This window comes from Sodiomyces alkalinus (assembly GCF_003711515.1).
Source record: "Sodiomyces alkalinus F11 unplaced genomic scaffold SODALscaffold_1, whole genome shotgun sequence".
NCBI classification, from domain to species: Eukaryota; Fungi; Ascomycota; class Sordariomycetes; order Glomerellales; family Plectosphaerellaceae; genus Sodiomyces; species Sodiomyces alkalinus.
In genome coordinates, this window is record NW_021167079.1 from 5784367 (window position 1) to 5811810 (window position 27444).

Consider the following 27444-nt stretch of genomic DNA (forward strand, 5'->3'; position numbering starts at 1 on the left):
CCCCCCCCCGCCGCCTGGTATCATCGTCTAAAGTTTACGACGGCAAGCTGTAAACACGTCAGAATCACTCGCCTCCACAGACGGGACAAACAAGAAAAAGAAAAGTGTACAGCTCGAGAACGCGTTGCTTACCCTGCTATTAGCTCCATACGCCAACCTCTGGCCGTCGCAGTCCCATCCCAGACAATGCTCATCCTCTTCCTCGGCTTCCGAGCTGGTCTTCGGGCTCAGCCATCCCGGGTGTGGTGTCCGGCTCCAGCTAGCCCGGGGAACGCTGTGCTCGCCGACCTTCCAGATGAGGATGCGACCCGCTGTCGCGCCAGCTATGAACGCGCCGTCCGGAGTGAACGCCAGCCCAACGATGGGAGAGTCCATCGTCAGGAAGCACCTCGCTTTCTTGTCCGCCTTCCGCGCGTTCCAAATGAGAATCGCGCAGTCGTCCCCGCCGCTTGCGAGGAGCCGTTCATCGTCGTCCGTTTGAGCTTCCGTTGGCAACGGCTGCCACTGCAGCGCCGTGATGGTCCCCGAATGCGCCGAAATGGATTGCCGCTCTCCCGTTTCGTCCCATAGCTACAGAAGAAGAAAAAATCAGCTCTCGAAACCCCCCTGTATAGGTGTGGATGCATCGCAGTAGTCACTAAGAAAAAAAGAAAAAAAGAAAAAGAGAAAAAGAGAAAAAGAGAAAAAGAGAAAAAAAGAGAAAAAGAGAAAAAAGGGGGGCTGAGAAATGGAACGACCTACGTCAATAACGCCCTTAGCACTAGCTGTGGCCGCCAACTTTGATCGTGTGTCAAATTGCACCTGCAAAAAGCTGTCTTCCTGTCGCGTCTCGAACTTCTTCTCCACAACAATGCCGGATTCGGTGCATCGGAGCAACACCAGGACGTCTCCGCCGCACAACAAAATGTCCGTGTCGCTCGTCCAGGCCGCGTCGAGCGGCCACTGGAGCAAGTCGTGCCCGGCCAGCGAATAGGTCCGCGAGTGGTACGAGGGCATCTCATACACAGTCACGAGGGCACTGCCGTTAAGGGGGGTAATAGCCAGCAGCGCCGTGTCCGACGGGTTCCAGCGAAGTTTGATGACGGGAGGTTCGGAGATGTCAAAGCGACTGAGCGCATCGCCGTCCTTGGTCCAGGTGCTGATGGACGCCTGACCGTCGTGGTCCGCGGCCACGGCGATGACCGTACCGGCCGAGTTCCAGGCCATCTGACCGACAGTCGCCGTGCGCGGCGTTGCACTGTCGACGAGGCTATGAAACGGTCGGTCGACACCGTTCACGTGATCGGAGATTTCATCATCCGTGTCTTTCGGGGAGGTGGTGGCGGCCCGTGGGACTGTCCAAATGCGGGCTAGCGCGTCCGTCCCAGAAGCCGCCAAGCTCGATGGATCCCTGGGGTTCCACTCGCAGCGCAGCAAGATGGGTGCATTTTCAGGGTGCGGCGCAGACAGTGCTGTAGTGGTGGCGGTGGTGGCGGCGGCGGCGGGAGACGAGGGAGAGTCGTCTGGCATCAATCGCAAAAATGTCGTCTCTGTGGCCAGCTCGACCACCTTGTCGACCTGCGTGCCCTGCTCGGGGCCATCGGTGTGAGGGATGGGGCTTGGGGCCTGTTCGCCATCCTGTGGGGACGGATAAGCTGGGTTGTTCTCGTCCGGTGCGTGGTGTTGATTATGGTGTTGATTGTGGTGTTGATTGTGGTGTTGATTGTGGTGTTGATTGTGGTGTTGATTGTGGTGATGATTGTGGTGGTTGTCGATTTCCATTGGTGTCGTGGCTGCATCCACCCCATTTTCGTACCCATTGCTGAGTCTCGGGCGCTTGGCCTGCGATCCATTCACCTCATGCTGGTCACGGTGCGAACGGCTGTCCAACTGGCGCTTCCGCGGGTTTTCCACCTCGCCGATGCTGCCCTCATCGTCGTCTTCCACCTTATGCGGCGGCGGCGGCGGCTGTGCGACAATAGGGCCAAAAATACCTACTTGAACTGCTTCGACTGCCGAAGCTGGTGCATCTGGAGGTAACTGCACAGGGAGCGAAGAAAAGAAAAAAGACACAAAAATATGTCAGCGACTCTCCGCTAGCACAATTAACGAGACGAGTGTCGTCGAGGCGTAGAGTAAAGCCTCTCACCCGAAATTTCATTCGTGCATAGCCAACGGAAAAAAACGTGTCGCCCAAACGCCAAACGCCCAACGGCTGTGCAAGGCGACACGGTGACGCAGATAGAAGGGGAAGGGATATGCAACTCACAGCTTTCTGTGCATATTCTCGTTCAAGTGCATGGTAGCAGAGGCCCTTGTTGATGACCGAGACCAGAGCATGGCTCTTGATGTGGCGCGCAAAATCAAAATGCCGGTGAGGTTCCTGGACGCGCCATTCCTTCTGAAACTTGGCTGCCGTCTCCCGGTAATCTGCAGCAAAGTCAGCAACTAGAGGAGGGGGAGAGAATGCTCTCGACGTTGGTGTCATCACATACTGCTTTCCAGGAGGTACCTAGTAAACACAAGAAAAGAAAGAAGGGAACATCATGTCAGCAAAAAACGTTCTCAGATACTGGTGCGGTCCGATTGCGGGTGGGCGGGGAGGAAAATCGGCGAACCTCCACACAAGGTAGTTCAATCTGTCCGAATCGAGAAACTCCTTGATCATGGTTGGCGATAAATAAGAGGCAGCACTCCGCTGCGGCGGCTTCTCAATCGTTAGGTGGGCTCGGAGTTTAAACGATGTGGCGATGCGACGACGCGTTGATGCGAAAGTGAAAAAAAAAACCCCCCCGTCGATGGAATGCGAGGCAGTAGGCCAGACCGCATGAAGCGTTTTTCCTCGCGAGTGAGAGTTTTGGGACTTTAACGGGCTTGCGCTGATGGTCGGTTCGCCCTTTTTCTTCCCTTAATCCGATAATGAAAGGCGACTATGGATCGGAAGCTGAGTATAACGCGCAAGCAATAGGGGCGAGTGGGTGAGAATCTGCGTGTCGTCTTCTCTTCTTCTTCTCCGCCTCCATCGATGTTGAGGAATGAAAAGGCTCGGGGAGAGAAATTGAAGATGAGCTCGATTTCGGTAGAGTGGATGGGAAAAGAATCTAGCGGCACCACCGCGCTACGGGACGAAAGGTACCTACAAAATACACTGTGACGCTAACCATGCGCTAAAAGGTACAGCAGGTACTGTACCCACGCTACGCTATTGTAGGCCGGTTGGGTCTCCAGGCCAGGTTCTCGACTGACTTTTGCCTACCCCCGTACAACGTGCTGATTACCTAAGCACAGACCGAGATGGAAATCGCAATCACATCCGGGAGCGATTATGGCACCTGTTGAAGGAGATTCCACCTGTCGCGGGAGTTTCGGGTCTAAGACTAGATGAATAAGCAGAAACCCTGCTTTCCAGGACGGTTTTGTTTCATCATCCAATGACCCCTGAAGAGGCAAAGTTGATCTTGGCGCCATCACTTTAATCAGCTTTTTGTCCAAGTTCGTTGTTCGGCTGGTTCTGGATTCAGCTCACTTTGCAGGCTCACGAACAGGAAACCATTCGTAAGGCCGAGAGACACCACATCATCGATAAGACTAAGAAAGCACCCTCCCCAGCACTTTAAGACATGAGAACCCCGTTGGCGATCCTAATAGCAGCTGGCATGTGCATATGTAAAACAATCTCGAGCGGTATGGGAATGCGACGACCTAACTGCGGATCCATTCTCGAACTACCTTATGCGAAACTTTTCGATCATGTGGGTGGTGTACAGAGCACGAAGTACATACCTTACGGAGTATCCGTAGTTCCCATCTTCATCACAGGTACGAATACAACGTACTTTCGTACCCTGGAACGAGGGCCGGGGGCAGGCCATGTCTCCAGGGGGGCCAATCAGTGCATGACATGACCTTTACAGGTCCACCGATCTCGCGGAGAACCGTCAGATCGTTAGCTGCCCCCCCAGACAGAAGCTCAAGTGTACGTTGTACATACATATTCCGTATATTCCGTATGAATGGCATGCCCGAAGCAGTCCATAAGAGAGCAGCAGCGGCGAGTCTTTGGGCATTCATCTACGGTCATCACAACAGTCAAGACCTTTCACAATGCAAAAATTTAAGTCTGCTGCCCGATTCTTTCCGTCCATACCTACTTTGAAGTCGTAACGAATTGCTTCGTGCATTGGCAAACGTCCCCACCCCAATCAATCTTAGCAGCGTGATGGGCCGAGACGGTACGTACCTCCCAACCTGGCATTTGCGGCGACCAATGCCGAAACAGGACCAACCCTTGGTTGGTTCTCGTGGGGCTGCATGTCAACTTGTCATGTACGAAGTAAGGTATGTTGTAATTACCTACCTGCCTTACAACGTAGGTACCTCGTGTATTTTGCAGGCACTTTGCCCAATTCTGAATCTCAAGTGGCCCGAATTTGGGATTAATTCCCACAAAGTATTTCGTACATCCTTCGAGTATGGACATGGAAACATGGTTATGTGCGCGCATACAATGCTATTCATTATTGTTACTTAGTATTTAACTACTTAGAAGGTATCAAGTCATTGAATATGCGACGTTCAGCTGAATGTTCGCCATTGCTTCAAAAACCAGGACTTTGTCAGACTTTTGAAGTACATGAGTACATACGACATACGTGGCATAGCATTGCCCAGCAGTTTAGAGGATGGGGGGAAAGGGTTTCAATCCCCGGCCAAGGCGGGAACTGGTGGCCTCAAGGGGGGCAAGGATGAGCCATGCTCACCACTTTCCAAATGGCATTCGATCGTCGCAAGCCGGTCAAGAACTCCCCCAGGGTCCCCTGAAGTCTTGAAAACAAACCGGTTGCCCAAGGTTCAGCCCCCTCTCCGTCCACGGCTTCTTGAGTATTTAACAACAAAAAGAGATCGGATCGAAAGGGGACGGGATGGGTGCTGGCGGATATTAATTAATGTCCCGTTTCCTGGGTGCATTGCTCGCTCGGCTAAGAAGCTTCGCTGCCTTAATTGCAGCCAGTATTTGAAACGGTTCCATGGGGGCGTTCCGCCGTCGTAAGCCACGAATAGATTCTGACTAATACTTCGTAGCCTGTACTTCATGCTTCGCTCAAAATGCCATGGAAGTAAAATAAGTATCCGTACATCGAGATGCCATGCTGTTGCTGTTGTGGTCTGGACGATCATCCGGCCATGGGGAACGCAACTATTGATGTCCTTGGGGCAGTCCCCTACCTTACACAAGGGCGGCCTTCGTCTGATTTGGTCAACATCACGGACGGCGCTGCCCGGGAACCAAATAGACAGGAAGGGGGCCCAGGGGGTGGAAAACAAATAGGTAAAATATCATTAATTGCTTGGTGTCACCGTGGACTGACCAATTGTGTCCTGTGCATCACCACCACACCATCATCACTTCTCTCTCCGTCCCGGCGACTGGCGGTGACGAGCACCTCTTCCTCTTAACCGGAACGAAGTTTTTGGGCTAGTGTGTGAATGTCTCTTCATTCGCACGAAGTACTTTGTACAACCAAGTGGGTTGGGTGTACGGATACGCTGTACATGTGCGACCGGAAATGCAACTGGGCGCCCTGCAGACAGTGGACCTTAAGCGGGGATCTACCCGTTTCGAGTTTCGGGGCACGCCACAAAGTGCCACACATCACCCCGGAGAGGAGAGAAACAATGAATTAAGTGTACAGTCACGGAGTAATTAGCCATCAAAGTCACAAAGTGACAAAGTGACGGATACAGAGGTGCGTACGACTAACAAAACTTGCCAGTTAATGATCTACATGTTAAAAGTGACGTTAGGGGAATCCGTATCTTTGCTCTGCCCTTTTTCATCGAGGTGGAGATGGCACATCGCAGGTACGCAATTACCTACGACCATAATGTGACCGTGGAGAACATTGGACCAGATTGCTCACTGCCGACCGAGAGGTGCATGGACCTTTGTATCTCTCGGATGCGCATTATCAAATCACCGAGACAGGACAAGCTAATGAAGGGGTACCACGTCGCCTTCTCCCGAACTTAATCCGACAAGGTCAGCCTTGTACGTACTCCCACTCCCGTAAAGATCAACAAGAAACAATCCAGACAGACATACGGACATACGGCCAGCTTGTGATATTCCGACTCGTACCGTTTTTCTAGGGGCTACAGCGACTAATAGCTTTAATAATAAGCCCGTTCTGCCTTCCATCCACCTGCCGTCACTACGATGCCCGCCCGAATAAACGTACCACCACTCACCCGTGCAGTCTTGGGCGTTCTGACGGTCCAGTCCTTCCTCAGCGCCGTCATCCGCTTCCGCCAGTGGAGCGCAACATCAGAAATCGTCATACCATATCTGACGCTAATCCCCCAGCTATCCCTCGTCTATCCATGGACCTTGATATCAACGACCCTTGTGGAGAGTAACGTCTTCTCGTTCGCTATCGCCGGCGCCACCCTCTTCTATGGCGGTCGTTATCTGGAGCGGGCATGGTCCTCGGCCGAATTCGCCAAGTTCCTCGCGGTCGTATCGTTGATTCCAAACCTCTTGACCTTTGCGGCTCTGGTAACATTCTTTACTTTCACGCGGAACGAGCGCTGGACGTGAGTACTAATGTCATTCTCCCCGTCCCCTTCAAACCACCCGACTAACTTTCCCTCCCCCGCTCCCCAGGCTCACCGTCATCGCCGGCACGATTCCGCTGCAAATATCCTTCCTCGTCGCGTTCAGCCAACTTGTCCCGGCCCATACCGTTACGCTCTTCCGCGGGATGGTCTCATTACGCGTCCCGAGGTTTCCTCTACTCTACGTCGGCCTCGTCACCCTCCTGTCGCTGACCCCGATGGTCTCGACTGCTTCTTTCTTCCTCGCTATTTTCGGATTCATTTCCAGCTGGACCTACCTCCGGTTCTTCAAGACAGTCTTCCCGGACCTCGACACGTCCCAGTCATCGTCGCTCCGCGGAGACGCGAGCGAGACCTTCGCATTCGCCGAATTCTTCCCCGGTCCGGTGAAACCCCTTGTAGCGGCTGCGTCTAACCAGGTCTTTGACGTCCTTGTCGCGATGCGGGTCTGCGCGCCGTTCTCGCAGGATAGCGTCTCTGCGGCGACGCGTGGGAACAACTTCATCCAGCGGACTGTCCCGGGGAGCGCACGAGCTGAAGCCGAACGTAGGAGAGCGCTCGCTCTGAGGGCCCTCGACCAGAGGCTCCATGCCGCGACGGCAAACCCGGCCTCGGCACCGGCCCATCCCTCCCCTCCCCCCAGTCAACCCACCGGACCGACGGTGCAGACCCAGCCGCAGCCGAACACCCAGACGGCGATGACCTCGCAACCGACGGCCATGCTGGGCGAAACAAACTACACGCCGGACCAGGAGACTGGTGATGATAAGAATGCGTCATAGCAAGGCACACGAAACAGCCATGGAACAAGGGGCGAGGGGACGACGGATCAGCACGATTTCACAGCGAAGGAAATGGCCAGTTTGTATCTTTAAATGACTCTTGAGTTAGACCTAACATCGGCACCGGCGTCTAAAGGACGGGAATATCTTCCTGTAACTGGGAGAGTTGCCGATACGCAGCGCTTTGTACTTAATAACATCATGTAATACTGCGATATATACCCTCAACTTCGCTATAGACCTTGGTGTCGCGGCAGTTTTAGTCGTATATGTAAACTATGTCTTTTGAGGATATGAAGATTGTTATGGTCTGGTCTGGGTAGTGCAAGGACGTTCTGCGTTCTGAGAGAAGCGCTATAACGTCTAGGAGCGAAATTGGGAACCAACAATTGAAACAACACGGGATGAAAGTAAGAGGAAGAATAAAGCATGGTTTGCATGTAACAAGAACAGAAAACGTGCTACCTGGGAGAATAGTTTCATATACGAAGTACAATTTTCGCCTGGACCGCACTATGCATCTGTGGATAGAACGTTATTACTAGACGACGGGGAGTTGCCCGCTTGATTCGGATATTTTCCGCGTTCTCCAAATGTCTGCCGCCTCACCGAGAAGGACCCAATGACGTACCCCACTAAGCCCTGGGACGATGGAAGCCTGACGTTCCTGTCAGCCCGCCCGCCCGAAACTGGGGGCTGGAACAGGAGTGTCCGTATGGTACCTTAAGGTACGGTAGCTTGGAATGACGATTCGCGTATGTACCTTATGTACACGTGTAGGACAAAGGTACGGGCGCAAAGAAGTCGACTCGGCGATGGTCTGGGACATGAGCTAAAAACCAGCTAAGATCGTACAGAGTACACACTTCGTACAACGGATGGATCGGAGGAAGCCACTCTCACTCGATCAGGAAGTGACCCAGGGGCGTCTATTGCTGCTGATACGAAACTCCTCATATTGGAGGGTCCCTGGTAAGGATCTAAGGTTACCTCTCGGCCAGCCTCGTGCCGTCAGCCGGCGCGTACGTACTTGGACACAGCATAAGCTGTACGAGATACGCATGGAGACGAAGAGGCAGCTAGTGAGATTTTGAAATCAATTGAGCGGACCGGGGGTGGAAGGGGGTAGGGAAGGGGGGGGGGGGCGCCCACGGCTGGTTGCAGATGAGCTCTCACCCCGCCGGGCACGGACATGGCCAGCGCCGATGATGGTCGACATCGGTGTCCCGAGGCGTTGTTTCGGGGACCAATGCAGACGGAGAGAAGAACAGATCGGGGGGGCAAAGCTTGAAATAGGGTTGGGTAACATGACGAGAGGGAAGTGAAGTGTGGAATCTCATCTGTTTGAAGCAAGTGCTCGAGGATCGGCCAAATAATATCAGGATTCAAATCGAAAGGAAAAGAGAGTTGGGTCGGGGGTTGAGCGCAACGTCGTTGTGTAGTGTTTGGAACGACAGAGGAAAATCTCCGCTTTTGCAATCGATGATACGAGTCCGACGATAAGGGAAACCACGGCGTACAAATATAGTCTGGTGTCCCCGAATAAGTAAAGCGTTTGTACTTTTCTTGTTCTACGTGGAGGGAGGAGATATTACAAGTCTGACCGACTACATTAGAAGCACCTCCGTAAATATTCGCCTGGGTGGTACGCCTACCTATTACCAGAACCCCAACATCTGCCGAATTACCAAGGACCCCACATCATACCTGTCTCGATACCCTCGTTTTATATCTTTTATTGTATTACTGACCTGCGGGCCGACGCGGGGAATTTGCCAGCGCATTAATCGAGTGTTCCCAACGTCGATACTGTGACCGTGGTGGATGGGAGGGTCAATGACGATGCTTTGCGGGGAGTTTGTGCCTCGGTTCTCATGTGGTTTTGACTGGCGAAATGGATGGGACCAGTCCTGACCATTCCTTGGGGGAACGGTATTAAGCGTTCCCGCCAAGAATGTGCAGATTGGCTTTTGGCTGTCGGCAGCCATACGCCATATAACTCTTCGTAGGTTAGGTTAGGTATGGACACGTTAACGACGTACATAAGCCCCATGATTTCCGGCTAAGGGTGCAAATGCCCTGAACCACACGCTTCCAACGAAATCGGTCCAGCGCGATATGTACGCTGTATGTACATACAACGTACACCTACTAAGGTCAGATCTCACGCACCTCGTTCCAGCCACCCCTGCTATCACACCATCTTCTCATCCCACACCTCCGTCCGCTTTGGGCCCACCCAGGGAGACCAGTTGCATGCACACGGTGCAGTCGTGGATTGGCCCGCACCCCCAAGAGACCGATTCCTTCACTTCCAGGTTCTTTACCCCCTGCTCTGCGAGGCTCACTTCTTTTCTAATTACACCCCACCTCCTCACCTCACCACCCACCCGTCAGCCCGGTGGTACGTACCAAATGTACCTGACGTTAGGTGCCTTCCTTCTGTGGTTATTTACGTACTACCGACAACGGATGCCAGTGCCTTTCTAGCCGGCCCGCCAAGGCTAACACAAATGCACGCCCATGACGAAGCTAGCGAATAAGCACGCTCACAGGTTCCCATCTCGCACCTGCATGCGCCCCATGTAACCCGTGGTGGAAGCCCCGGCCCACACCATCCTCTCGTGTCTGACAAAGGGCACGAGAGCAACGAGTCAGTGGGGAGTCACCAATCAGCCAAGATCCCCTCCCGAAGTACCTGCGTACCGACGCAATACAACGTTAGGTACCTGTAGTGAAGTATCAAAGTACGGAGTACGAATACCGAAGTAGGAAGTTGACACAAGTACCCCCGTACTTCATACAAAGTCTGATTCCATATATCGTACAACATACCTCGTAGTAATTTGGGTAGCTTCAAAACAGGGCCTGTTTCTCGTTGCAAAACACGATGCAAGAAAATTTTAGAAATTAACGGTCTGAGAGACCTGCTTTATTACTTATTACCTGCCGCAGTACTAAAGGAGCCAAGGTTCCCATCAACATATCGTTCTCATCATCCAACAACCCTCTGTAGATAGGCACATCGGGTAATTATGCGTTATAGGCTTCCGTTGTTCGCTTCTTTTTTTTCTTTCCTCTCTTTTGCTTCTTCTTCCACTCGGGGGGGGGGGGCGGTTTCTATCTTTTTTGCCCTCTAATCCATGGAGGTTATTTCATTTCATGAAACGGGAAATGGCCGGCTAGGTCATGATGAAAAGCGGGGCGGCTTCCACCGCCCCTGAAAAGTTTTCCCCAGCCCGTCGGACGTCACCCCGTTTTTTTCTTCTTCTTTTCGGTAATTACATGGTAGGTATTTCCTAGCCTCGAGGCCCAGGTACCTTTCTTACGTACGGGGTACGGATAACTGTCCTCTTACCCCCACGGGCCAGACCAAAGTCAAGACACTGTCGTGGTCGCTACCCATGGACCCCTTTCCTTCACGGGTGGATGTAATCACTCACGTGGACGACAGTTGTTCTGCAGAACTACACAATAGGTGTACATAAGGTCAACATATCCCCCAACCGGAAGAAAACTTCATTTTTTGGGCTACCCAATGGAAACACATACTTCATACTTATTCGTACGCCTTGTGTGGTTTGTCGGGACCAGTTTCGGTGAGAGGCACAGTTGTTGTGCGGCTGGCCGCTCGATAATCGTGTAAGGCTAGAATAACCTACGGTTTCAAGCTTTGTTGCTCAAAGTAGCGTTTACGAAGTATGAAGTACGACTCCGTTGTTGATCTGTTGGTCCCTGGGTGTGGCAGCATGACATGCAGCTGAATACCTATGCTACTCTATGCTCTGGCTTGTTTGGGATGCTGCTATCGAGCAAAGAAAAAAATAAGCTTCACTTACAGCCATGTTTTCGGTAGCTTGCCTGATTTCTTACATCATCAAGAAGTTTAGGACAGGGCCGATGATGCCAGAGATCTGGACCTTCCTCCACAAAATACTACGAAGCAAAGGATGAGATGTGGCAGGCATGTTGAAAGCACGAATGCATGGTTTCGGAAACCGGCAGGGCACAGACCGAGGAGCGAAGTGGAAAATTAGTGCTTGATGAAAGATTAAGAAAGTTTTAAGTAAAAACAAAAAAAAAAAGGTAAGAAAGGAAAACCCGAGGATTGTATGGGGTACGTTGTAGTGACGGGCACGGTATTTAATAAGGGGAAACGTTCACCCACAAATGAAGGCAGGTGAACGCATAATTACCTACACCATACCTTAGAGGATGACAGAAGTACAAGATACGACGTACCTCAATCAGGCTAAGGTAAGGTAGAGACGGCTTAGGGCAAGTTCCCAATAGGAGGATTTGAGGCAGAGAAGGGAACGTCCGAACGTCCGACCGCCGCAAGTTGGGACATGGGGCTGGATCCCATCCCAGCCACCAGCCACCGAGCAACCGAGCAACCAAGCACACTCCACACCAAGCATCAAGGATCAGAAGCCAAGCCGAAAGTGGTCCCGGGTGGAGACAGGACCCGCATATCCTGCAAAAACACCCGCCGTGGAATTACGCGCCTCCGGGAAGGAGCACTTAGGGAGTCGTGGGTAAGGTAAGTTTGTCCTCTCCAAAGAACACAGCGCGCCGCTTCCTTCTTCCCCCCCAAGTTTCTTTCCTTCGTCGAACCGCACCACCGACCTGAGTGATCAAAAGAGAGAGAAGACAGCGTGACCGCAACACCACCTCGCGTCATCTTTCTCTTCCCACAACCAGCCCGCCCGACCGACCGACAAAACAGTCTGCGATTCCTTCCTGCTGTCTCTGTTTATGGTCTTCTTTCAATTCTTGGTCTATTTTCGTTCTTCAGCCTCTTATTCGTATTTTTTCGCCTAGCTCTTGCTTGGTGGATGGTGAGGCAACCCAACGGTGTCGCCTCTTAGGAAGTGCCACATAACGCAGCGCCTGGACCGACTTTTGAATCTCAGAGAATTGATTTCTCCGATTCTTCCTCCCCTTTGCGACCTTGGCGATTGTTGCTCTTTAGTTTCCGTCGCCAGCGTCACGAGTCAACTTTGCGAAACAGTACCAAAGCCAACCTTGCTGTGACGCCGGGTCAAGCCCACCCGAACCAGATCATTATCTTTCGGCGACTGGATCTGTCTGTGTGTCAATCTATCATTGCGCTGGCGACTTGCAATTTGCAGACATGGCAAATCACCACCCTTCTCCGAACATGGCCACGCAAGCGCAACATGGGCCCCCTCCTGCCGCTCCTGCGCCTCCAGCACCTCCGGCTCCCTCCCAGGGCCAAGGCTTTGCGCCATCTCGCCAGGTTCCATTCGTCACCGAGGCACTATGGATGCAAGTTGGTATGTTTACGCTTCCCCAATTACTTTTTTCTTCTTTCTTGTTGGAACGGAGTAGCTGATATGTGGCGAAAAGGGAGCTGCGCCGAAGCTCTTGGCGACCTTGACCAAGCGACGGAAGCCTACGAGAGTGCGCTGCGAGCGAATCCGCAGTCGATCCAAGCTATGAATGCCATCAGTTTGATCCTGCGAACGCGGGAGCAGTTCCAGAAAGCTGTGGAATACTTACAAGCTATCCTTAAGATCGATGCATACAACGGCGAAGCATGGGGCAGCCTTGGTTCGTTTTCCACTTCGTCCTTCCGTGAGACGATCAATCTAACGAGGCATAGGACATTGTTACCTGATGATGGACGAGCTCCAACAAGCATACACCGCTTACCAAAATGCTCTAGTGAACTTGAGGAACCCCAAGGTACGTCAATCTCCCAGACGCACATCATCGTTGTTCTTCACATTGGTCTAACCTTGCCTCAAGGAGCCCAAGCTTTGGTATGGCATCGGGATTCTATACGATCGGTACGGATCTCTCGACCATGCAGAGGAGGCATTCTCCCAGGTCATGCAGATGGATCCCGGCTTTGAGAAGGCGAACGAAATTTACTTCCGCCTTGGCATCATTTACAAACAGCAGCAGAAATATGCCCAGAGTCTTGAGGTGTGTGGAACCTGCTTTGAGTTTTTCTCCTTCTTTGCGAAAAAAAAAAAGAAAAAGGGTTACTGACTAGTTGAGAATTCCAGTGCTTTAAATACATTGTGTCTTCGCCGCCCCAGCCGTTGAGCGAAGAGGACATCTTGTTCCAGATCGGGCACGTACACGAGCAGCAAAAAGACGTAAGTTGGCCCGTTTCAGCCGATCCTTATCTACGTTTCTAACGCTGCCCCTCTCTCTTATAGTACGACAGTGCGAAGGCGGCCTACCAACGAGTCCTCGAACGGGATCCGAGCCATGCCAAGGTCTTGCAGCAGCTTGGCTGGCTCCATCACCAGCAGAGCAACAGCTTCCAGAGCCAGGAGCGGGCCATCGAGTATCTTGAAAAGTCAGTCGCTGCTGACCAGAACGATGCTCAGAGCTGGTATCTCCTGGGCCGATGCTACATGTCGCAACAGAAATACCCAAAGGCGTATGAAGCATACCAACAGGCCGTGTACCGAGACGGTCGGAACCCCACGTTCTGGTGCTCAATCGGAGTCCTCTACTACCAGATCAACCAGTACAGGGACGCACTCGACGCCTATTCCCGTGCTATTCGGCTTAACCCGTTCATCTCGGAGGTTTGGTATGACCTCGGCACTTTGGTACGTATCTCATTTTCATGTGCAAAGCATCGCAACCCTGCGTATGCGATTTCAAAGACTGACTGTCGCTACAGTACGAGTCTTGCAACAACCAGATCAGCGATGCGCTCGATGCATACCAACGCGCTGCGGAGCTGGATCCAAACAATCCGCATATCAAGGCCCGATTGCAGCTGCTGCGTAATGGCGGCACCAACGGAGGACACCCCCCGTCCGCGCCTCAGCCTGCGGACGTTCATCCCGCATCTTACCAGGTCGGGCCTCCAGCACCTCAGTGGGCGGGTTCCGGCCCCCAACAGGCGCCCCCGCCGCAGCCGCCTCCCCCCGCCGGCGGTCCCGGCGCACATGCTTGGGGACGCTTGGCCGATATCAACCCACCCCCTCAGCCGGGTAACCCTTTCGACCAGCAGCGGGGCGGCGAGCAGTTCCGCGGACCAGCTCCTCCACTGCCACGGCAGCCGAGCCCTCGCCCGGACCAGCACGGGCGTCCCCCTTTCCCCGCCGAGGGTAACCGACCAGGTTCAATCCGCCGGGGCCCCAGTCCTCCTCCCGCGGGCCCTTATCCGGCTGGTCCCCCCCCTCCTCCCCCTCCTCCCCAGTCCCACCAGGCTCCGACCTCGCAGCCGCGTATCCCGAATCCCAATTACCAGCCCGCGCCATCGTCCGCCCAGATGCCCTCGATGAACGCTGGCCCCAACGGCGGCCCCCTTAGCCAGCCTCCTCCGTTCCGGGCGACAAACAGTCCGCGGCCTGGGGAAAGGCCGGTGCATGATAATCGGATGCCGTCTCCCAAATCGGCATATCCTCAGCACCAGGCCCCGCGGCCATCTGTTTGGAATCCTATTCCTCCACCCGAGAGACCGGTGCCCGCTCCCGTTGAAGGTCCGCCGCAGCCGCCGCCGCCGCCAGCGGCTCACCCCGCCGAACCGACAGCATTGGCACGAGGGGACCATGAGCGTCCAGCGTCGGTTGGACCCAAACGGATGCGCGAGTGGGAGGCAGAATCCGCCCATAAGCGACCTGCCAGCGATGAAAACAGGGCGAGACTGGATGACGTACGTCCTCGTAGACCGTCGACCCCGCCCCGCGAGCCCTATCGACGCAATTCGGCTGAGGCGCACCGCTTCGAGGAGTCGCGCCGAATGGAAGACCAGCGTCGGGCGGAGGATCAGAGGCGGGCGGACGACATGCGAAGGGCCGAGGAAATGCGGCCTCAGGGACCCAGCGACGGCTACCACCCTTCTGAAGCTGCCCATCATCCACCCGGACCGGGCGCGTCGGCGAATCACCTTCCGCCCATGCAGCAATCTGCCGCTCCCATGCAGGGTATGCTTCATGAGGCTGCCCCCGCGCCTGCAGCCGTCACAGGACCCGGGCCTGGCCCTGGACCGGCACCCAAGGAGTTTCCGTCCGAGGAGCGACCGGCCGACCACGGCGCTGCGACTCGCGCTCCCCTTGCCAACGAGCCCGAGCGGGCGGCCCGCAAGATGGATGTGGACGAAGACTATGATGACAGCGGTGAGGATGAGAAGAAGACAGTTACGACTAATGGGTCTATGCCTGGACCGGCATCTGCCGATACGAAGCCGCCCACGGGCACCAGTCACAACAATATTGTTGGGGGACCAACTCCCAAAGTCGAGTCGGCATAGGAAAATGGGACGTGCTCTTGACGTACGAGGTTTCTTTTGTCTTTTTATCTTTGACTCTGCTTTCGCTTGCTTCCGTTGACCTGTATACCACTTCTCTTTACACAATTTCGCCAACCGATCATGTTGTCGAGGATTATTTCCAGTTGATGGAGGGTATTGGCGCATAAACTGGATTTTATTATTATTATTATTGTTAGCTGAGATATGAAATGATACCGTACTCGTACTCCCTACCGTTGGTCCTCTCACTGTCCCGTTCCGTATTTGACTGATGAATAATCACCTTTCGGTTTTAATCCTGTTTGATTTCGTGTTCGCGGAAAAAAAGGCCCCAAGTCGTGGTACAGTCGGTTTTAGAGGTATGAAGCACTGCGTATTACTAAGCGCACGGATAGTAAAGCGATTGGACCAAAGTGGGTCCACTCACGTGATTAGGGTGGGTTAGCGATAATCCACCTTCCGGCCAAATTTCCACCCACAACATTTTCTGGCCTGGTGATTTTCTCGTGCCCATCTATTTTCTGGTTTTCCCATACCTCTCCGGATTGATCTCCTTACAACCCACGATCAATCAGTCAAGATGTCTCACCGGAAGTTTGAGGCTCCTCGTCACGGCTCTCTGGCCTTCCTGCCGCGGAAGCGTGCTTCCCGTCACCGCGGCAAGGTCAAGTCGTAAGTAATTCCTCTTCGGCAGAAACTCTGGATTTTCTTTTTCGTCCCGCTGTCCTTCGACCACCCCGCGAAATTGAAGACGCTGTTGCTAACGTCTGGGACGCCGTACAGCTTCCCCAAGGATGACCCCAAGAAGCCCGTCCACCTGACGGCCACCATGGGCTACAAGGCCGGTATGACGACCATCGTTCGCGACATGGACCGACCGGGCGCCAAGGCGCACAAGAAGGAGGTCGTCGAGGCCGTCACAATTATTGATACGCCACCTGTACTTGCAACGCAGCCCGCTTGGCTTTGTGCCTATGGCTAACATCTCTGTAGATGGTCGTTGTTGGTCTTGTTGGCTACATCGAGACTCCCCGTGGTCTGCGGTCCCTCACCACCGTCTGGGCCGAGCATCTTAGCGACGAGCTGCGCCGCCGGTTCTACAAGAACTGGTACAAGAGCAAGAAGAAGGCGTTCACCAAGTACGCCAAGAAGCACTCCGAGAACAACGGCGCTTCCATCACCCGCGAGCTCGAGCGCATGAAGAAGTACTGCACCGTCGTCCGCGTCCTCGCCCACACCCAGATCCGCAAGACCCCGCTCAAGCAGAAGAAGGCCCACCTCATGGAGGTACAGGTCAACGGCGGCTCCGTGGCCGAGAAGGTCGACTACGGCTACGGTCTCTTCGAGAAGGAGGTGCCCATCGACAGCATCTTCGAGCAGGACGAGATGATCGATGTCATTGCCGTCACCAAGGGTCACGGCTTCAACGGCGTTACTGCCCGTTGGGGTACCAAGAAGCTTCCTCGCAAGACTCACAAGGGTCTCCGCAAGGTCGCCTGTATTGGTGCCTGGCATCCTTCCCACGTCCAGTGGACCGTTGCCCGTGCTGGTCAGATGGGTTACCATCACCGTACCTCGGTCAACCACAAGATCTACCGCATCGGAAAGGGCGACGCCGAGGACAACGCCACGACCGAGATGGACGTTACCAAGAAGAAGATTACTCCGTATGTTTCTTTGCCTTTCATTGTAATTTTATTTTTTTGCTAACCAGATAACTACAGTCTTGGTGGCTTCGTCCGCTATGGTGAGATGAACAACGACTTCATGATGGTCAAGGGCTCTGTCCCCGGTGTCAAGAAGCGCGTCATGACCCTGCGCAAGTCCCTCTGGACTCACACCTCTAGGCGCGCCAACGAGAAGATCCACCTCAAATGGATCGACACCTCGTCCGAGTTCGGACACGGTGCTTTCCAGACCCCGGCGGAGAAGAAGCAATACCAGGGTACGCTCAAGAAGGACCTTGTTGCTGCGTAAAAAAAAAGGCGCATTTGGTTTCCTTGTATCTTGGTCATGGCATTGGTGTCGAGGGTTCTTTCTCGTTACTATCGGGATGGTATGGGAACTTTATAACGGATGACTTGAGAACCCAGAGCCTAAAAATGAATTCGGAGATGATATCCACGATGATTGCTCTTAATTTTCGACTGTCTCAATGTGATTTGAAGTTCAAAGATTTGCGACAGAGCTGTGATCTTTACAATGGCCTCGGTTACCAGTGCAGTGGCCAATGGTCCCTGGACCCGACCCTTTTGTGTATCGTCATGTGGTAAAACAAGACCCAGTGTCGTGTTCTTTCCAATTGACCCAAAACATGGGGTCTCCCCTTTTGCAAAGGTAGACCACGAGGTGGCGACGAGGTAAAATGTGGTGAGAATATTTGTACCCGATCTACCACGTGACACTGGGGGACGCGATACCTGAATTAGGGGAAGTCTGGATTCTGCCGGGTGGTTTGCGTCATGGTACCCCCCAATTCGTGTAACCACTGTAACCATCGGTTTGTGCAAGTTTACTCCGTAATAACTTGGATCTCTCAACCTTGTCATCATCCTCTGGTCTTCCTTTGTCCTACCAAACTTAAAACAGCTTTGACGAATGGGCTCTTTCCGCAGAGTGTCATCGCAATTGATTTCAACCGCCAACTGCATTCGACTAGGCAACCAGCGAGCCATACATCTTACAAACGGCCCCGTCAGAGTCGACAAAGCAAGCCTTCGATATACAGTACCAACTCTTTTAGCTTCGAGGCAAGCACGCCTTGATCCTTTTTGCATTAGACGACACCTCACGTCTGCCAGTCCCCCTCAGCTACTCCTACAGGCAACGTCGAAACACGGCATGGCTTCAGACGAAGAATATATGGCCTTCTTGAACAAGGCCAACGAGGACCCCCAAGCGGGGTACGCAAAGCAGGCAGACACGGGCGCTAGCAAGATATTCAAGGCACAGGATACTGGCGTGGACGTACCGAAGCCCATCGCGACCGCTCTCGAGAAGGGGGATAAGGTATACGTGTCGGACGCGGACGAGCCGTTCGTTGCCGTGGCGCTGAGCTGGGATGAGGGGGGCAAGGGGCTTCCCGATGAGGGTGAGTTCGGTCCTATATGTACCGGGTTTACGGGCAATGGTCTTGCTGGGGCGCCTTCTCGGACACTTATGCTAACCGACGTCATTGCTTAGTCGAGTTTGCGGAGCTGATACAACATCCCGACCCGGAGAATGCCGGCGTGGAACTCTTAGACCCTATCGACTGGGACTCGGATGGGCAGTATCAGGATCTCGTCGAGGCGGTCCGGACCGCTGGGAAGGGGAACGATGTCCGGGTATATCGTGTGCCGAGCAGCGGGGCCAGAGTTGAGTATTGGGTTGTCACCACGGAAGGGAAGGGACCGGAAGCTAAGCTTGTTGGCGTCAAGGCGATGGCGGTGGAAAGCTAGACATCCAGATGATACCCGGGCGAGAAGGAAAAACTAGGTGGGGGATAGTGAGATTGTCGGGAAAACATCACATAATTGCGGAAGTGATACGGGTTACGAGAAGACCGGAAGCCCAAAGAATGGGGCACTATTAATTACATTGCACATTTCCTTCACTCCTTGGTCGTGCATTCGAATGCCATGTGGCCCTTCTAGTATCTATAGCTAGCTCGACTGAACCGTAACTCGATGGAACAGCTGCGCGTCGAGATGGGACGGGCTCGGGGAGTTTCACCAGCGACTTGATTGACCTTGGTACCTTACCGTGGGGGGTTTCCTTATCACGGACACTCCCACCCGCTTATCGCCCCTCGAAACTGGCCGTTATCGGAGCTTCCACATTGGGATAACGGTTCCCTCCAGAAAATCGTCAACTTCAATTCCCATCGCCGTGTCTTTGTACCGGGTTGACTCAGACCTCCCCCACAACGCCGCTTCATCCAGCTCGAAAGCTCACAAGTCCACTTGTGAGGTTTACTGGATCATGGCAGGCCCAGTGAGTAGCTCCAGCTAGAGAGTGTCTAAACCTCTACGGCTGTGTGTCCAGCGACTGATTTCCGTAAACTCTTGTTCCAGCGCGGCGTCATCCCGTCCCTCGAGACGGTCAGGAGCATCCTCGAAGCGGCTGTGGCGCCTGAGAAGAAGAAGAAGAAGCCCAATCTCGTCCCCGTCTATCGACAAATCTCGTCCGACCTCATTACTCCCTCTGCGGCCTATCTCAAGGTCTCTTCCCATCATGGCGACTCGGAATACTCCTTTCTCTTCGAGAGCGCCGCCACCGAACAAGTAGGCCGGTACAGCTTCGTCGGCGCCGGCCCCCGGAAAGTCCTCGTCACGGGTCCTGGTTTCGGCCCGGAGTGTGACCCCTTGCCGGCCCTCGAGGCCGAACTCTCCCAGTACACCGTCGCCCATGTGCCAGGTCTGCAGCTGCCGCCAATGGCCGGCGGTGCCGTCGGCTATGCTTCGTACGACCTAGTCCGCTACTTTGAGCCCAAGACGGCACGGCCCATGAAGGACGTCCTGGGAATTCCGGAGAGCTTGTTCCTTCTCTTCGACACGATCGTCGCCTTCGACAGGTACATGGGCATCATCAAGGTCATCACCTACCTCCACGTGCCCGATAACCTGAACGACCTCGAGGCGGTCTACCAACGCGCCAAGGAAACAGTCGACAAGCTCGTCGATGTGCTCAATGCCCCCGACATCCCCCTACCCGAACAGGGTCCCATCACGCTGGGCCACGAGTACTCGTCGAACATCGGCCAAGGGGGCTACGAAGCGCACGTGACGACGCTCAAGCGCCACATCGTCAAGGGCGACATCATCCAAGCGGTGCCGTCGCATCGCCTGGCGCGGCCGACCTCGCTCCACCCTTTCAACATCTACCGGCACCTGCGGACGCTCAACCCGTCCCCGTACCTGTTCTACATCAACTGCAAGGACTTCCAGATCGTGGGCGCGTCGCCGGAGCTGCTCGTCAAGTCGGAGGAACGGCGCGTCATCACGCACCCGATCGCGGGCACGGTGAAGCGCGGCCGCACGCCGGACGAGGACGCGGCGCTGGCGGACGAGCTGCGGAGCAGCCTCAAGGACCGGGCCGAGCACGTCATGCTGGTCGACTTGGCGCGCAACGACGTCAACCGCGTGGGCGACCCGCGCACCGTCAAGGTGGACCGGCTCATGGTGGTGGAGAAGTTCAGCCACGTGCAGCACCTGGTGAGCCAGGTGTCTGGCGTCCTGCGGCCCGGCCAGACGCGGTTCGACGCCTTCCGCAGCATCTTCCCTGCGGGGACGGTCAGCGGGGCGCCCAAGGTCAGGGCCATGGAGCTCATCGCCGAGCTGGAAGGGGAGAAGCGGGGTGTCTACGCCGGTGCGGTGGGGTATTTCGGGTATGGGGGGTTGAATGAGAAGGGCGAGGAGGTGGAGGGTGCGATGGATACGTGTATCGCTCTTCGGACCATGACGGTAAAGGACGGCGTGGCATACCTGCAGGCTGGTGAGTACTGTCCCGGCATCAACTTTTGCCCCCGATAAGAATCTGGGCCTTTCGTCCATGGGTGATGTCGCACAGCTAATCATGAACGCTTTATAGGAGGCGGTATCGTCTTTGACTCTGATGAGACGGACGAGTGGGAGGAGACGATGAACAAGTTGGGTGCCAATATCAAATGTATTCTCTCGGCGGAGGAACTATATTATGAGCAGCAACAACAACAGAAGCAGCAGCAGAAAGGGTCTAGCAGCACCTAGATATTGGACCCTTTTGAAGACCAACTTTCTTCACGTCTTCGTGTGCAGGACTCGTGACGACCAGTATCAGTACAATGATGGGTGGAGAGTGATCTCTTTCTCAAGGTGCGATGCTCGTGTCCCCTTTTCCCTCTATACTGCCCTTGATGTCTTTATCGTACAGCCTGCTGTTGTTCATCCACACTACGCATAAAAAGACTCGAGGAAATCATGCCAGAACTGTGACAATAGACGCTATTTGAGAGCAGGAGAATCGATACACCTGTTTCCCCTTTGAGGTTGATTCAGCCCACTCATACTACCGAAATCCGGACCATGTCGGAACGACAGCTCTTTTCCTTAGCCGGCCCATGATTCGCTTCGAATTGCTGAAGAGATGTCCATACCTTGAAACCAAGTGGTGATCCTGGGCTATAAGGTGCCGTATAGCAGGCAACGAGAAAGGGAAAACGAATGTTTCCAAGGCATCGTATCGTGACACCTTTGGCCAGGTTCCTTTTCCCTTTTCCCTTTTCCCCTTTTTCTTTCTTTCTTTTTTCTTCCCTTTTACCCCTCCCCATGGACCGACCGTCCGACGGTGGCTGATGTCCCGCTCCCGCTCCCGCTCCGGTCCAGCCACCATCGTCATCAGCCCCAAGCGAAACGCGGCAGGATCCCCTGCTTACCCGCCCCCCGCAGCGCCCAGTCGACACAGGCGATGATACTGACAATGACCAGGCCCACGCAAATAAAGCACAGCGCCGTCATTATAATCGACCGCAGCAGGGGGGATCCCTCGTGAGGGGTCCGGTTCCGGCCCGTGGACAAGGTGCGGATGCTGTGCTGACGTCCCGACGGCTCGGCGTCTCGGTCGAATACGTTGAATGTGAATCTCCGCGCTGAACCCGAGATGCTGCGCTTGAGGGCAGGCTTGGGTGGCGGCAGCGGGTTCTGTGGTGGTGATCTGGGCATCTCGGGTGTGGGTATGTGTTTCTTGGTGTTGAAACGCACCGTCTTGGGTGGGTGCGGTGTATTCATGGGGAAAGCTGGCGAGACGGGTATTTTCTCTTTTCTCTTTTCTTTTTTCTCTTTTCTTTTTTCTCTTTTCTTTTTTCTCTTTTCTCCCGATGACGGTATGTCAATGATGGTACGGATGCATGTAAGCAGAAGGGTTGAGCTTTGCGGCGGTCGTGTTGTCCGATTATGAAGACGGTTTCAAGGGGAATGGGAATAGAGATCGATGAGAGAAGGCAGATGTCAGTCCGGAGCACGCTCTACTCGAGGTGCGGATGAAACCAACAAGTTACCGCAGGGCGCCCAGGTGGAAAGGCTGAGAAGGCTGCAGCAATAGAGTTACGGCTTCCTCGCTCCATCTCGAATCATTTTCTTGCAACTTAAACCACCAAGGTTTTATGAGGCTACCTTAGGTACAGTATGACACCTCGCCTCAACCGCCTCAGCCACATGGAGCAAGGTTGAAGTCACAAGTCACGATTCAGGGACGAAGACATGTATAGAAGGCATATAAGGTATGTGTCCTCGTGTACTCTGTACGATACTCGGGGTGGGGGGGGGACCCTCTGGTGTACGGGTAAGGAATACAGGGGAACCTTCGATATCAAGACATGGAACTTATTTCTCACGGGACCAATGACTGATTTCATCTCACTAAGATATAAGATACCTTAAGATAGGTAGCTGCAAGGACTTGCGGACTTTTCCAAGTCTCGCAGCTCCTCAAAGCTCTCACTCATCTAGGTAGAGACTAATGTGGCACATCCGCTTATACACATTACCCCCTGAGCTCAATTCGAGCCTGCTCTCGAGCTCCCAATCTCCCGATGGTTCTCTTCATCTCAATAATACAAGATTAAACCGCCCTTGTTCCCCGAGGCTTCTAGCCCAAGGGGGTGGTCGTCGTGGTAGCGAAGCCGTACCACCGAATTACACAGTGACAGCCTCCTTTTGCCCCGCCGCCAAAATTTGTTCAACCTAAACGCCAATTTCGTGTGCTGAGCAAGTGAATGCTCCCAGGTATTCCATGCATGAGCCGCCATGCAGAGTCAAAAAACGCCCCATACTCTTGCCGCTCCCTTTCCCCGTCCTCTTGGGAATACATGTCCTATTCTCAATCAAGACAAGAACGAACACAAGGGGTATCAAAATGAAGGAGAGAACATGAAATGAAGAGAGAGAAAAAAAAGGAGGTGCTCTAAGCAATCTCGTCCCCTTCGCCTGACACGGACTGGACATTCACAACCAGATGACAAAGATGAGGAGAACGACGCCCAACCCGCCAGCCATGCAAGCGATGTGCTTCCTCCCAGAAGCGGACGGCCAAGCCCCGGAAGGCTTCTTGCTCGGATGTGTCGCCGTCTTGTTTTCTGCAACGCGGACGGTACTCGTACGCTTCACAGGCCTCGAAGCTGCGAGTGGGACGCTGCTGGGTTCCTGATCGTGAAGGAGATCTTCGATTTCCGCCTGGAGTTCGGCGTCGGGCGAAGAGTTGCCGACGAGCACCGCGCGATGAGAGAAGCTGCCTGGCCCCCGAGCTTTCGCGTCCGGTGCTGCGACCAGCTGAATCGCCGGTGCCAAGGTCTCGCGGGGGCGCCGTGCGACCGGGTCCGCTATGACCTGGGGATGCGGGTGCGGGTGCGGGTGCGGGTGCGGGTGCGGAGGTGCCAAGGAGGTATCTGGCTTGCCGCAAACGAGGGTGACTTTGACGCAGTCATCCAGCTGCGTCTGATTACAGTAATTCGCGGTCTGTAGCTTTTAGATCAGCATAATGATTGGGAGCGAAAGTTTTCAAGGACGAGAGAGAAGAAGGAAAGGAAATAAGGAAAGACGAGAGGAAGAAAGAGACGCACAGGAATGGCTTCCGCCTCGACCGCATCCAAGGCAAAGACGTTGCAAATAGCTGCATTTTCGTAAAAGGCCAAGAAAGGGACGACATTGGAGCCGAGCTCTAGATACGTCGCCGCGGCGTCGAGATTGTACATCTCAGCGAAGATCGCAGGTGGTTCGCCTGAGAGTTCCAGGGGCAGGCCCATCGCATCGTCGAGGTCGGTCATCGGCGAACAAGGAGAAAGCCCCGGCCCCAGTTGGCCGGGTTTCAATCGACACGTGACACCTGTTTCGAAGATCGTCTGCCCTGGTTGGGGTCCTGGGGGTGAGCCGCTACCAGCTGCTCCAACGGTAGTGAGAGAGGCGACACTTCTAGCGCATAAGAGCGCAGAAGCGATGAGCGGAGGGCGCATGGCGTGGTGTGGTGTGTGCGTGTGTGTGTGTGTGGTTGGACCGTGCGGTTGGACCGTGTGGCCGGCGTAGGATGGATCTCTGCGAGGCGACAGCCTCTCCTATATCTTCAATTGCTTTGCAACGAGGACAGAAGGATGACGAGGAGAAGACGCTCGATGATTAGGTGTTGCGCAGCTATGACAGCCACCTGCTTGCTTGTTGGTGCGCCAATGTGGAATACGGAGTAGGTAGGCGAGGTGGGTGGCCGGGTTTAAGCGCAAGGAACAAAAGGCTAGACGAGACGAAGGAAAAGCATAATCAAGCCCATCGAGCTGCAGTAGTATGCGGGAAATTGTGACCGATATCTTGAACGAGTGAACGGGGGAAAAACGTTGACGGCGTCGGTCGCTCGGCCGTGGTCTAGTCGTGATCGCGATCGTTTGGTTTGCTGTAGTGTGTAATTAGTGTGTAGTGTGTACCGTAGTGGTACAGGTATCTGTAGTGCGCGACGTAATGCCTGTTCCTCTTCCGGCGAGGCTTCTCTGGTTCCCGAAATTGGAAGCGGCACAACGTTATGGCAAGACTTTCTTAGAAAGCCTTCGCTCATTCGCCTGCAAGTCCACGAGAGGCTGGCGTAGTCCGGCGTGACACTCACTTGAAGATGGTGCGATGCGTGTTGGGTTGGTACAGATTAGTATAACGTGTTTGGCAGTAGCCGGATAGAATTGAGGACGGCGGTAAATCGGTAAAAGTGCGGCCGTCGTTCCCCTTTTTTTCTCTTTCCCTTCTTTTTTTGCTTCCTCCTCGTCCTTTGGCTCGTGAAGAATTATTAGAGATTAGATCATCCGCTGGACATGACTGCTCGTGAAGTCGAGAAGGAAAGATGGTGGGGTGCGTTTTTTGGGGAGATTTTTCTTCTTTTCCGAGAGTGGTGGATGGGAGCGCGGTGTCGATAATAAGCTTCCGCGGAGCTATGGAAGGAAGCTTTCACTTTCCACAAGACGTGGGGGGAAGGGAAGGGAAAGTACACTACGATCGATGTACGGATAAAAAGAAGCTTAATCAAAAGAAACCTGCGGTCTGGTGGAGCACTGGCATGAAAATGATGGATGGGCCTGGGCTCAACTGTCCAATGACGCGTCGCGAACAGGGTAAGTAATCTCCTTGTTCATGTTTCTCCGCCGATCTTGTTCTTATCTGGCATTAACATCCACGCGTCCATCGCGGAAACAGGGTACAGTGGGTGCAAAATACAGAATCGAAACGGTGGAAATCATGTTCAAGTACACGACACGTGTAATGTTCAAGTGAATAAATTTGTGTTCACTCTTATACCTTACCCAAATATAACTTCGGTCCGCAAACAGCGAATATGGATACACGGCAGTACAACCAACGCACGTACGTTATACATGTACACTACTGCAGCTACAGGAAAGTATTCGTAAAGTTCTGGACAGTGCACTGGGGCTACACGGTACTAGCTAATTACACCTAGGTACCTTAGTAAGCAGTCCGGATTTTTCCACTGGAGCCTTGCGAAGCTATCCGCTCCTGCATAATAGTGTACAGAGTGCGGCGTGTGAGTTGTGGAGGCTTCATCCTCGGCCAGCCTTGTGAGTGTGAGTTGCTAGCATTTCAATGGCGTGAGGCATTTGGCATGCCATCCCCCAAAAGCTCAACTCGAGCGCTCAATCTGAACCCAGTATCCCTAGCCCATTATGGTACGTGTACGGATAGACGTCGCAGAAGACAAAACAGCCGGCGTCGCTGAGCCTTTCTGGGACCCTTCCTCTTAGTTGCTCCACAATGCGAAGTGCCTAAAACAGAAAGTTCGCGGAGCAGGAGTGATTATCCGTACAACGGTACTCCACACCACATCCAACGCACTAGCACTTTATTCTTGAAGACCCTCCGAACAGGCCGAATAAGCATAAGCATCTGTGCAACATGCCATGTGTATGAAAAGCAACCTCAGGAGTCCGCGCATCTAGCCCAGTACCCGTACGTACAACGTACGAAGTGATTACCTTCGTAGACATACCATAGCTCCGCGGAGCTCAAGCCCGTTGCGGGCGTCCAAACGGTCGTCTGCCCATGTCGGCCTGTTGGTTTCTCGCACCGCAGCAAATTCTCTTTTCCGCTTCTCCTGCTCTCCTGCTCTCCTGCCCTTGCTATGCAGGTTGCGCCCGCTCAACCGGCACCGCGCACCAATCCATGCGACGCCTTCCCCATGCCGCTGCCACACACCAGTGACACCACCACTCCAAAGGAGCCCTAAACGTCGGCCTTGCGTCAACTTAACATGAACTACTGCACAAACCAGGGGTCTCTTTCTGTCTACTGTCGTCTACTGTCGTCTACCCTTACCTGGTACCTCCACTACCACACCAGCTCACTCTGTCTCAACGGGGCACAGCACCAATCTCATCGTCTGCTCTGGAGTATTACAGCCGAACCCCTCTTTTGTCGCCCGCAGCCGCTGTCGCGTGCAAGGTGTCCTACCCCAGAATTGCAAGCACCAACAGCGCCAAGAAATGCTTGTACTTTCCGCCACTTTTCTCGACAGGCTCGAAAAGACAGGAGGATTGGTATGTTAATTACCTGTTGCCTACATCTGTACATCTGTCTCCTCCTGTCTCCTCCTGTCTCGTCCTGTCTCCTCCTGTCTCCTCCTGTCTCCTCCTGTCTCCTCCTGTCTCCTCCTGTCTCCTCCTGTCTCCTCCTGTCTGTCACCGAAGCGCAGGCAGGTCACCGAGGACAAGGGGAAGACGGGGCGTACATATTCCACGAGACCCCTCGACTCCCCTCGCTCCCCCTCTTACATCCATCCTTTCCCCCTCTCCTTAGTTCTTTTTTTTTCCTTTTTTTCCTC

The 27444-nt window shown here is 54.0% G+C and overlaps 9 protein-coding genes across 9 annotated transcripts; 6 read left to right on the forward strand and 3 right to left on the reverse strand.

Moving 5' to 3' along the window:
* Positions 1-2: 2 nt before the first annotated feature.
* Positions 3-3065, reverse strand: SODALDRAFT_327476 (WD40 repeat-like protein). Its single transcript, XM_028610440.1, has 6 exons — positions 2598-3065; positions 2475-2491; positions 2249-2409; positions 742-2019; positions 133-570; positions 3-47 (listed from the first exon to the last, which is right to left on the reverse strand). Exons 1-6 carry the CDS (start codon positions 2645-2647, stop codon positions 21-23), a joined length of 1971 nt encoding a protein of 656 aa, XP_028471089.1. The 5' UTR covers positions 2648-3065; the 3' UTR covers positions 3-20.
* Positions 3066-3410: 345 nt separating this feature from the next.
* SODALDRAFT_355491 (hypothetical protein) lies at positions 3411-5029 on the forward strand (the record flags this gene model as incomplete). The annotated part of the gene is made up of 8 exons (XM_028613818.1): positions 3411-3430; positions 3473-3534; positions 3662-3731; positions 3894-3924; positions 4011-4067; positions 4192-4305; positions 4559-4905; positions 4987-5029. 8 exons carry the CDS (start codon positions 3411-3413, stop codon positions 5027-5029), a joined length of 744 nt encoding a protein of 247 aa, XP_028471090.1.
* Positions 5030-6031: 1002 nt separating this feature from the next.
* SODALDRAFT_327477 (eukaryotic integral membrane protein) lies at positions 6032-7849 on the forward strand. The gene is made up of 2 exons (XM_028610441.1): positions 6032-6573; positions 6644-7849. The coding sequence occupies exons 1-2, from the start codon at positions 6197-6199 to the stop codon at positions 7374-7376; spliced, it is 1110 nt and encodes a 369-aa protein (XP_028471091.1). The 5' UTR covers positions 6032-6196; the 3' UTR covers positions 7377-7849.
* Positions 7850-12287: 4438 nt separating this feature from the next.
* Positions 12288-15721, forward strand: SODALDRAFT_35307 (TPR-like protein). Its single transcript, XM_028613627.1, has 7 exons — positions 12288-12676; positions 12750-12953; positions 13006-13088; positions 13152-13331; positions 13415-13507; positions 13571-13972; positions 14047-15721. Exons 1-7 carry the CDS (start codon positions 12514-12516, stop codon positions 15622-15624), a joined length of 2703 nt encoding a protein of 900 aa, XP_028471092.1. The 5' UTR covers positions 12288-12513; the 3' UTR covers positions 15625-15721.
* A 467-nt stretch (positions 15722-16188) lies between these two features.
* On the forward strand, positions 16189-17715 carry SODALDRAFT_305243 (hypothetical protein). The gene is made up of 4 exons (XM_028609000.1): positions 16189-16296; positions 16408-16564; positions 16618-17291; positions 17349-17715. The coding sequence occupies exons 1-4, from the start codon at positions 16205-16207 to the stop codon at positions 17599-17601; spliced, it is 1176 nt and encodes a 391-aa protein (XP_028471093.1). The 5' UTR covers positions 16189-16204; the 3' UTR covers positions 17602-17715.
* Positions 17716-17792: 77 nt separating this feature from the next.
* On the forward strand, positions 17793-19383 carry SODALDRAFT_327480 (hypothetical protein). Its single transcript, XM_028610442.1, has 2 exons — positions 17793-18715; positions 18808-19383. Exons 1-2 carry the CDS (start codon positions 18223-18225, stop codon positions 19062-19064), a joined length of 750 nt encoding a protein of 249 aa, XP_028471094.1. The 5' UTR covers positions 17793-18222; the 3' UTR covers positions 19065-19383.
* Positions 19384-19477: 94 nt separating this feature from the next.
* Positions 19478-21667, forward strand: SODALDRAFT_305246 (anthranilate synthase component 1). Its single transcript, XM_028609001.1, has 3 exons — positions 19478-19599; positions 19680-21099; positions 21196-21667. The coding sequence occupies exons 1-3, from the start codon at positions 19588-19590 to the stop codon at positions 21351-21353; spliced, it is 1590 nt and encodes a 529-aa protein (XP_028471095.1). The 5' UTR covers positions 19478-19587; the 3' UTR covers positions 21354-21667.
* A 306-nt stretch (positions 21668-21973) lies between these two features.
* Positions 21974-22500, reverse strand: SODALDRAFT_327481 (hypothetical protein). Its single transcript, XM_028610443.1, has one exon. It carries the CDS (start codon positions 22368-22370, stop codon positions 21981-21983), a length of 390 nt encoding a protein of 129 aa, XP_028471096.1. The 5' UTR covers positions 22371-22500; the 3' UTR covers positions 21974-21980.
* Positions 22501-23456: 956 nt separating this feature from the next.
* On the reverse strand, positions 23457-24896 carry SODALDRAFT_35446 (hypothetical protein). The gene is made up of 2 exons (XM_028613729.1): positions 24200-24896; positions 23457-24095 (listed from the first exon to the last, which is right to left on the reverse strand). The coding sequence occupies exons 1-2, from the start codon at positions 24587-24589 to the stop codon at positions 23586-23588; spliced, it is 900 nt and encodes a 299-aa protein (XP_028471097.1). The 5' UTR covers positions 24590-24896; the 3' UTR covers positions 23457-23585.
* Between the last annotated feature and the right edge of the window lie 2548 nt (positions 24897-27444).

Excerpts from the sequence above, each read along its gene's own strand:
- SODALDRAFT_35446 (XM_028613729.1), bottom strand. The coding sequence starts at position 24,589 with ATGCGCCCTCCGCTCATCGCTTCTGCGCTCTTATGCGCTAGAAGTGTC. Across the intron at positions 24,096-24,199 it reads TCGAGGCGGAAGCCATTCCT|ACCGCGAATTACTGTAATCA; the intron begins GTGCGTCTCTTT and ends TAAAAGCTACAG.
- SODALDRAFT_305243 (XM_028609000.1), top strand. The coding sequence starts at position 16,205 with ATGTCTCACCGGAAGTTTGAGGCTCCTCGTCACGGCTCTCTGGCCTTC. Across the intron at positions 16,297-16,407 it reads CACCGCGGCAAGGTCAAGTC|CTTCCCCAAGGATGACCCCA; the intron begins GTAAGTAATTCC and ends GACGCCGTACAG. Across the intron at positions 16,565-16,617 it reads CAATTATTGATACGCCACCT|ATGGTCGTTGTTGGTCTTGT; the intron begins GTACTTGCAACG and ends ACATCTCTGTAG.
- SODALDRAFT_327476 (XM_028610440.1), bottom strand. The coding sequence starts at position 2,647 with ATGATCAAGGAGTTTCTCGATTCGGACAGATTGAACTACCTTGTGTGG. Across the intron at positions 2,020-2,248 it reads GAGAATATGCACAGAAAGCT|TTACCTCCAGATGCACCAGC; the intron begins GTGAGTTGCATA and ends CTCCCTGTGCAG. Across the intron at positions 571-741 it reads GTGCTAAGGGCGTTATTGAC|CTATGGGACGAAACGGGAGA; the intron begins GTAGGTCGTTCC and ends CTTCTTCTGTAG.
- SODALDRAFT_305246 (XM_028609001.1), top strand. Across the intron at positions 21,100-21,195 it reads CGTGGCATACCTGCAGGCTG|GAGGCGGTATCGTCTTTGAC; the intron begins GTGAGTACTGTC and ends AACGCTTTATAG.
- SODALDRAFT_327481 (XM_028610443.1), bottom strand. The coding sequence starts at position 22,370 with ATGAATACACCGCACCCACCCAAGACGGTGCGTTTCAACACCAAGAAA.
- SODALDRAFT_327480 (XM_028610442.1), top strand. The coding sequence starts at position 18,223 with ATGGGCTCTTTCCGCAGAGTGTCATCGCAATTGATTTCAACCGCCAAC. Across the intron at positions 18,716-18,807 it reads CAAGGGGCTTCCCGATGAGG|TCGAGTTTGCGGAGCTGATA; the intron begins GTGAGTTCGGTC and ends GTCATTGCTTAG.
- SODALDRAFT_35307 (XM_028613627.1), top strand. The coding sequence starts at position 12,514 with ATGGCAAATCACCACCCTTCTCCGAACATGGCCACGCAAGCGCAACAT. Across the intron at positions 13,089-13,151 it reads TGAACTTGAGGAACCCCAAG|GAGCCCAAGCTTTGGTATGG; the intron begins GTACGTCAATCT and ends CCTTGCCTCAAG. Across the intron at positions 13,508-13,570 it reads TACACGAGCAGCAAAAAGAC|TACGACAGTGCGAAGGCGGC; the intron begins GTAAGTTGGCCC and ends TCTCTCTTATAG.
- SODALDRAFT_327477 (XM_028610441.1), top strand. The coding sequence starts at position 6,197 with ATGCCCGCCCGAATAAACGTACCACCACTCACCCGTGCAGTCTTGGGC. Across the intron at positions 6,574-6,643 it reads ACGCGGAACGAGCGCTGGAC|GCTCACCGTCATCGCCGGCA; the intron begins GTGAGTACTAAT and ends CCCGCTCCCCAG.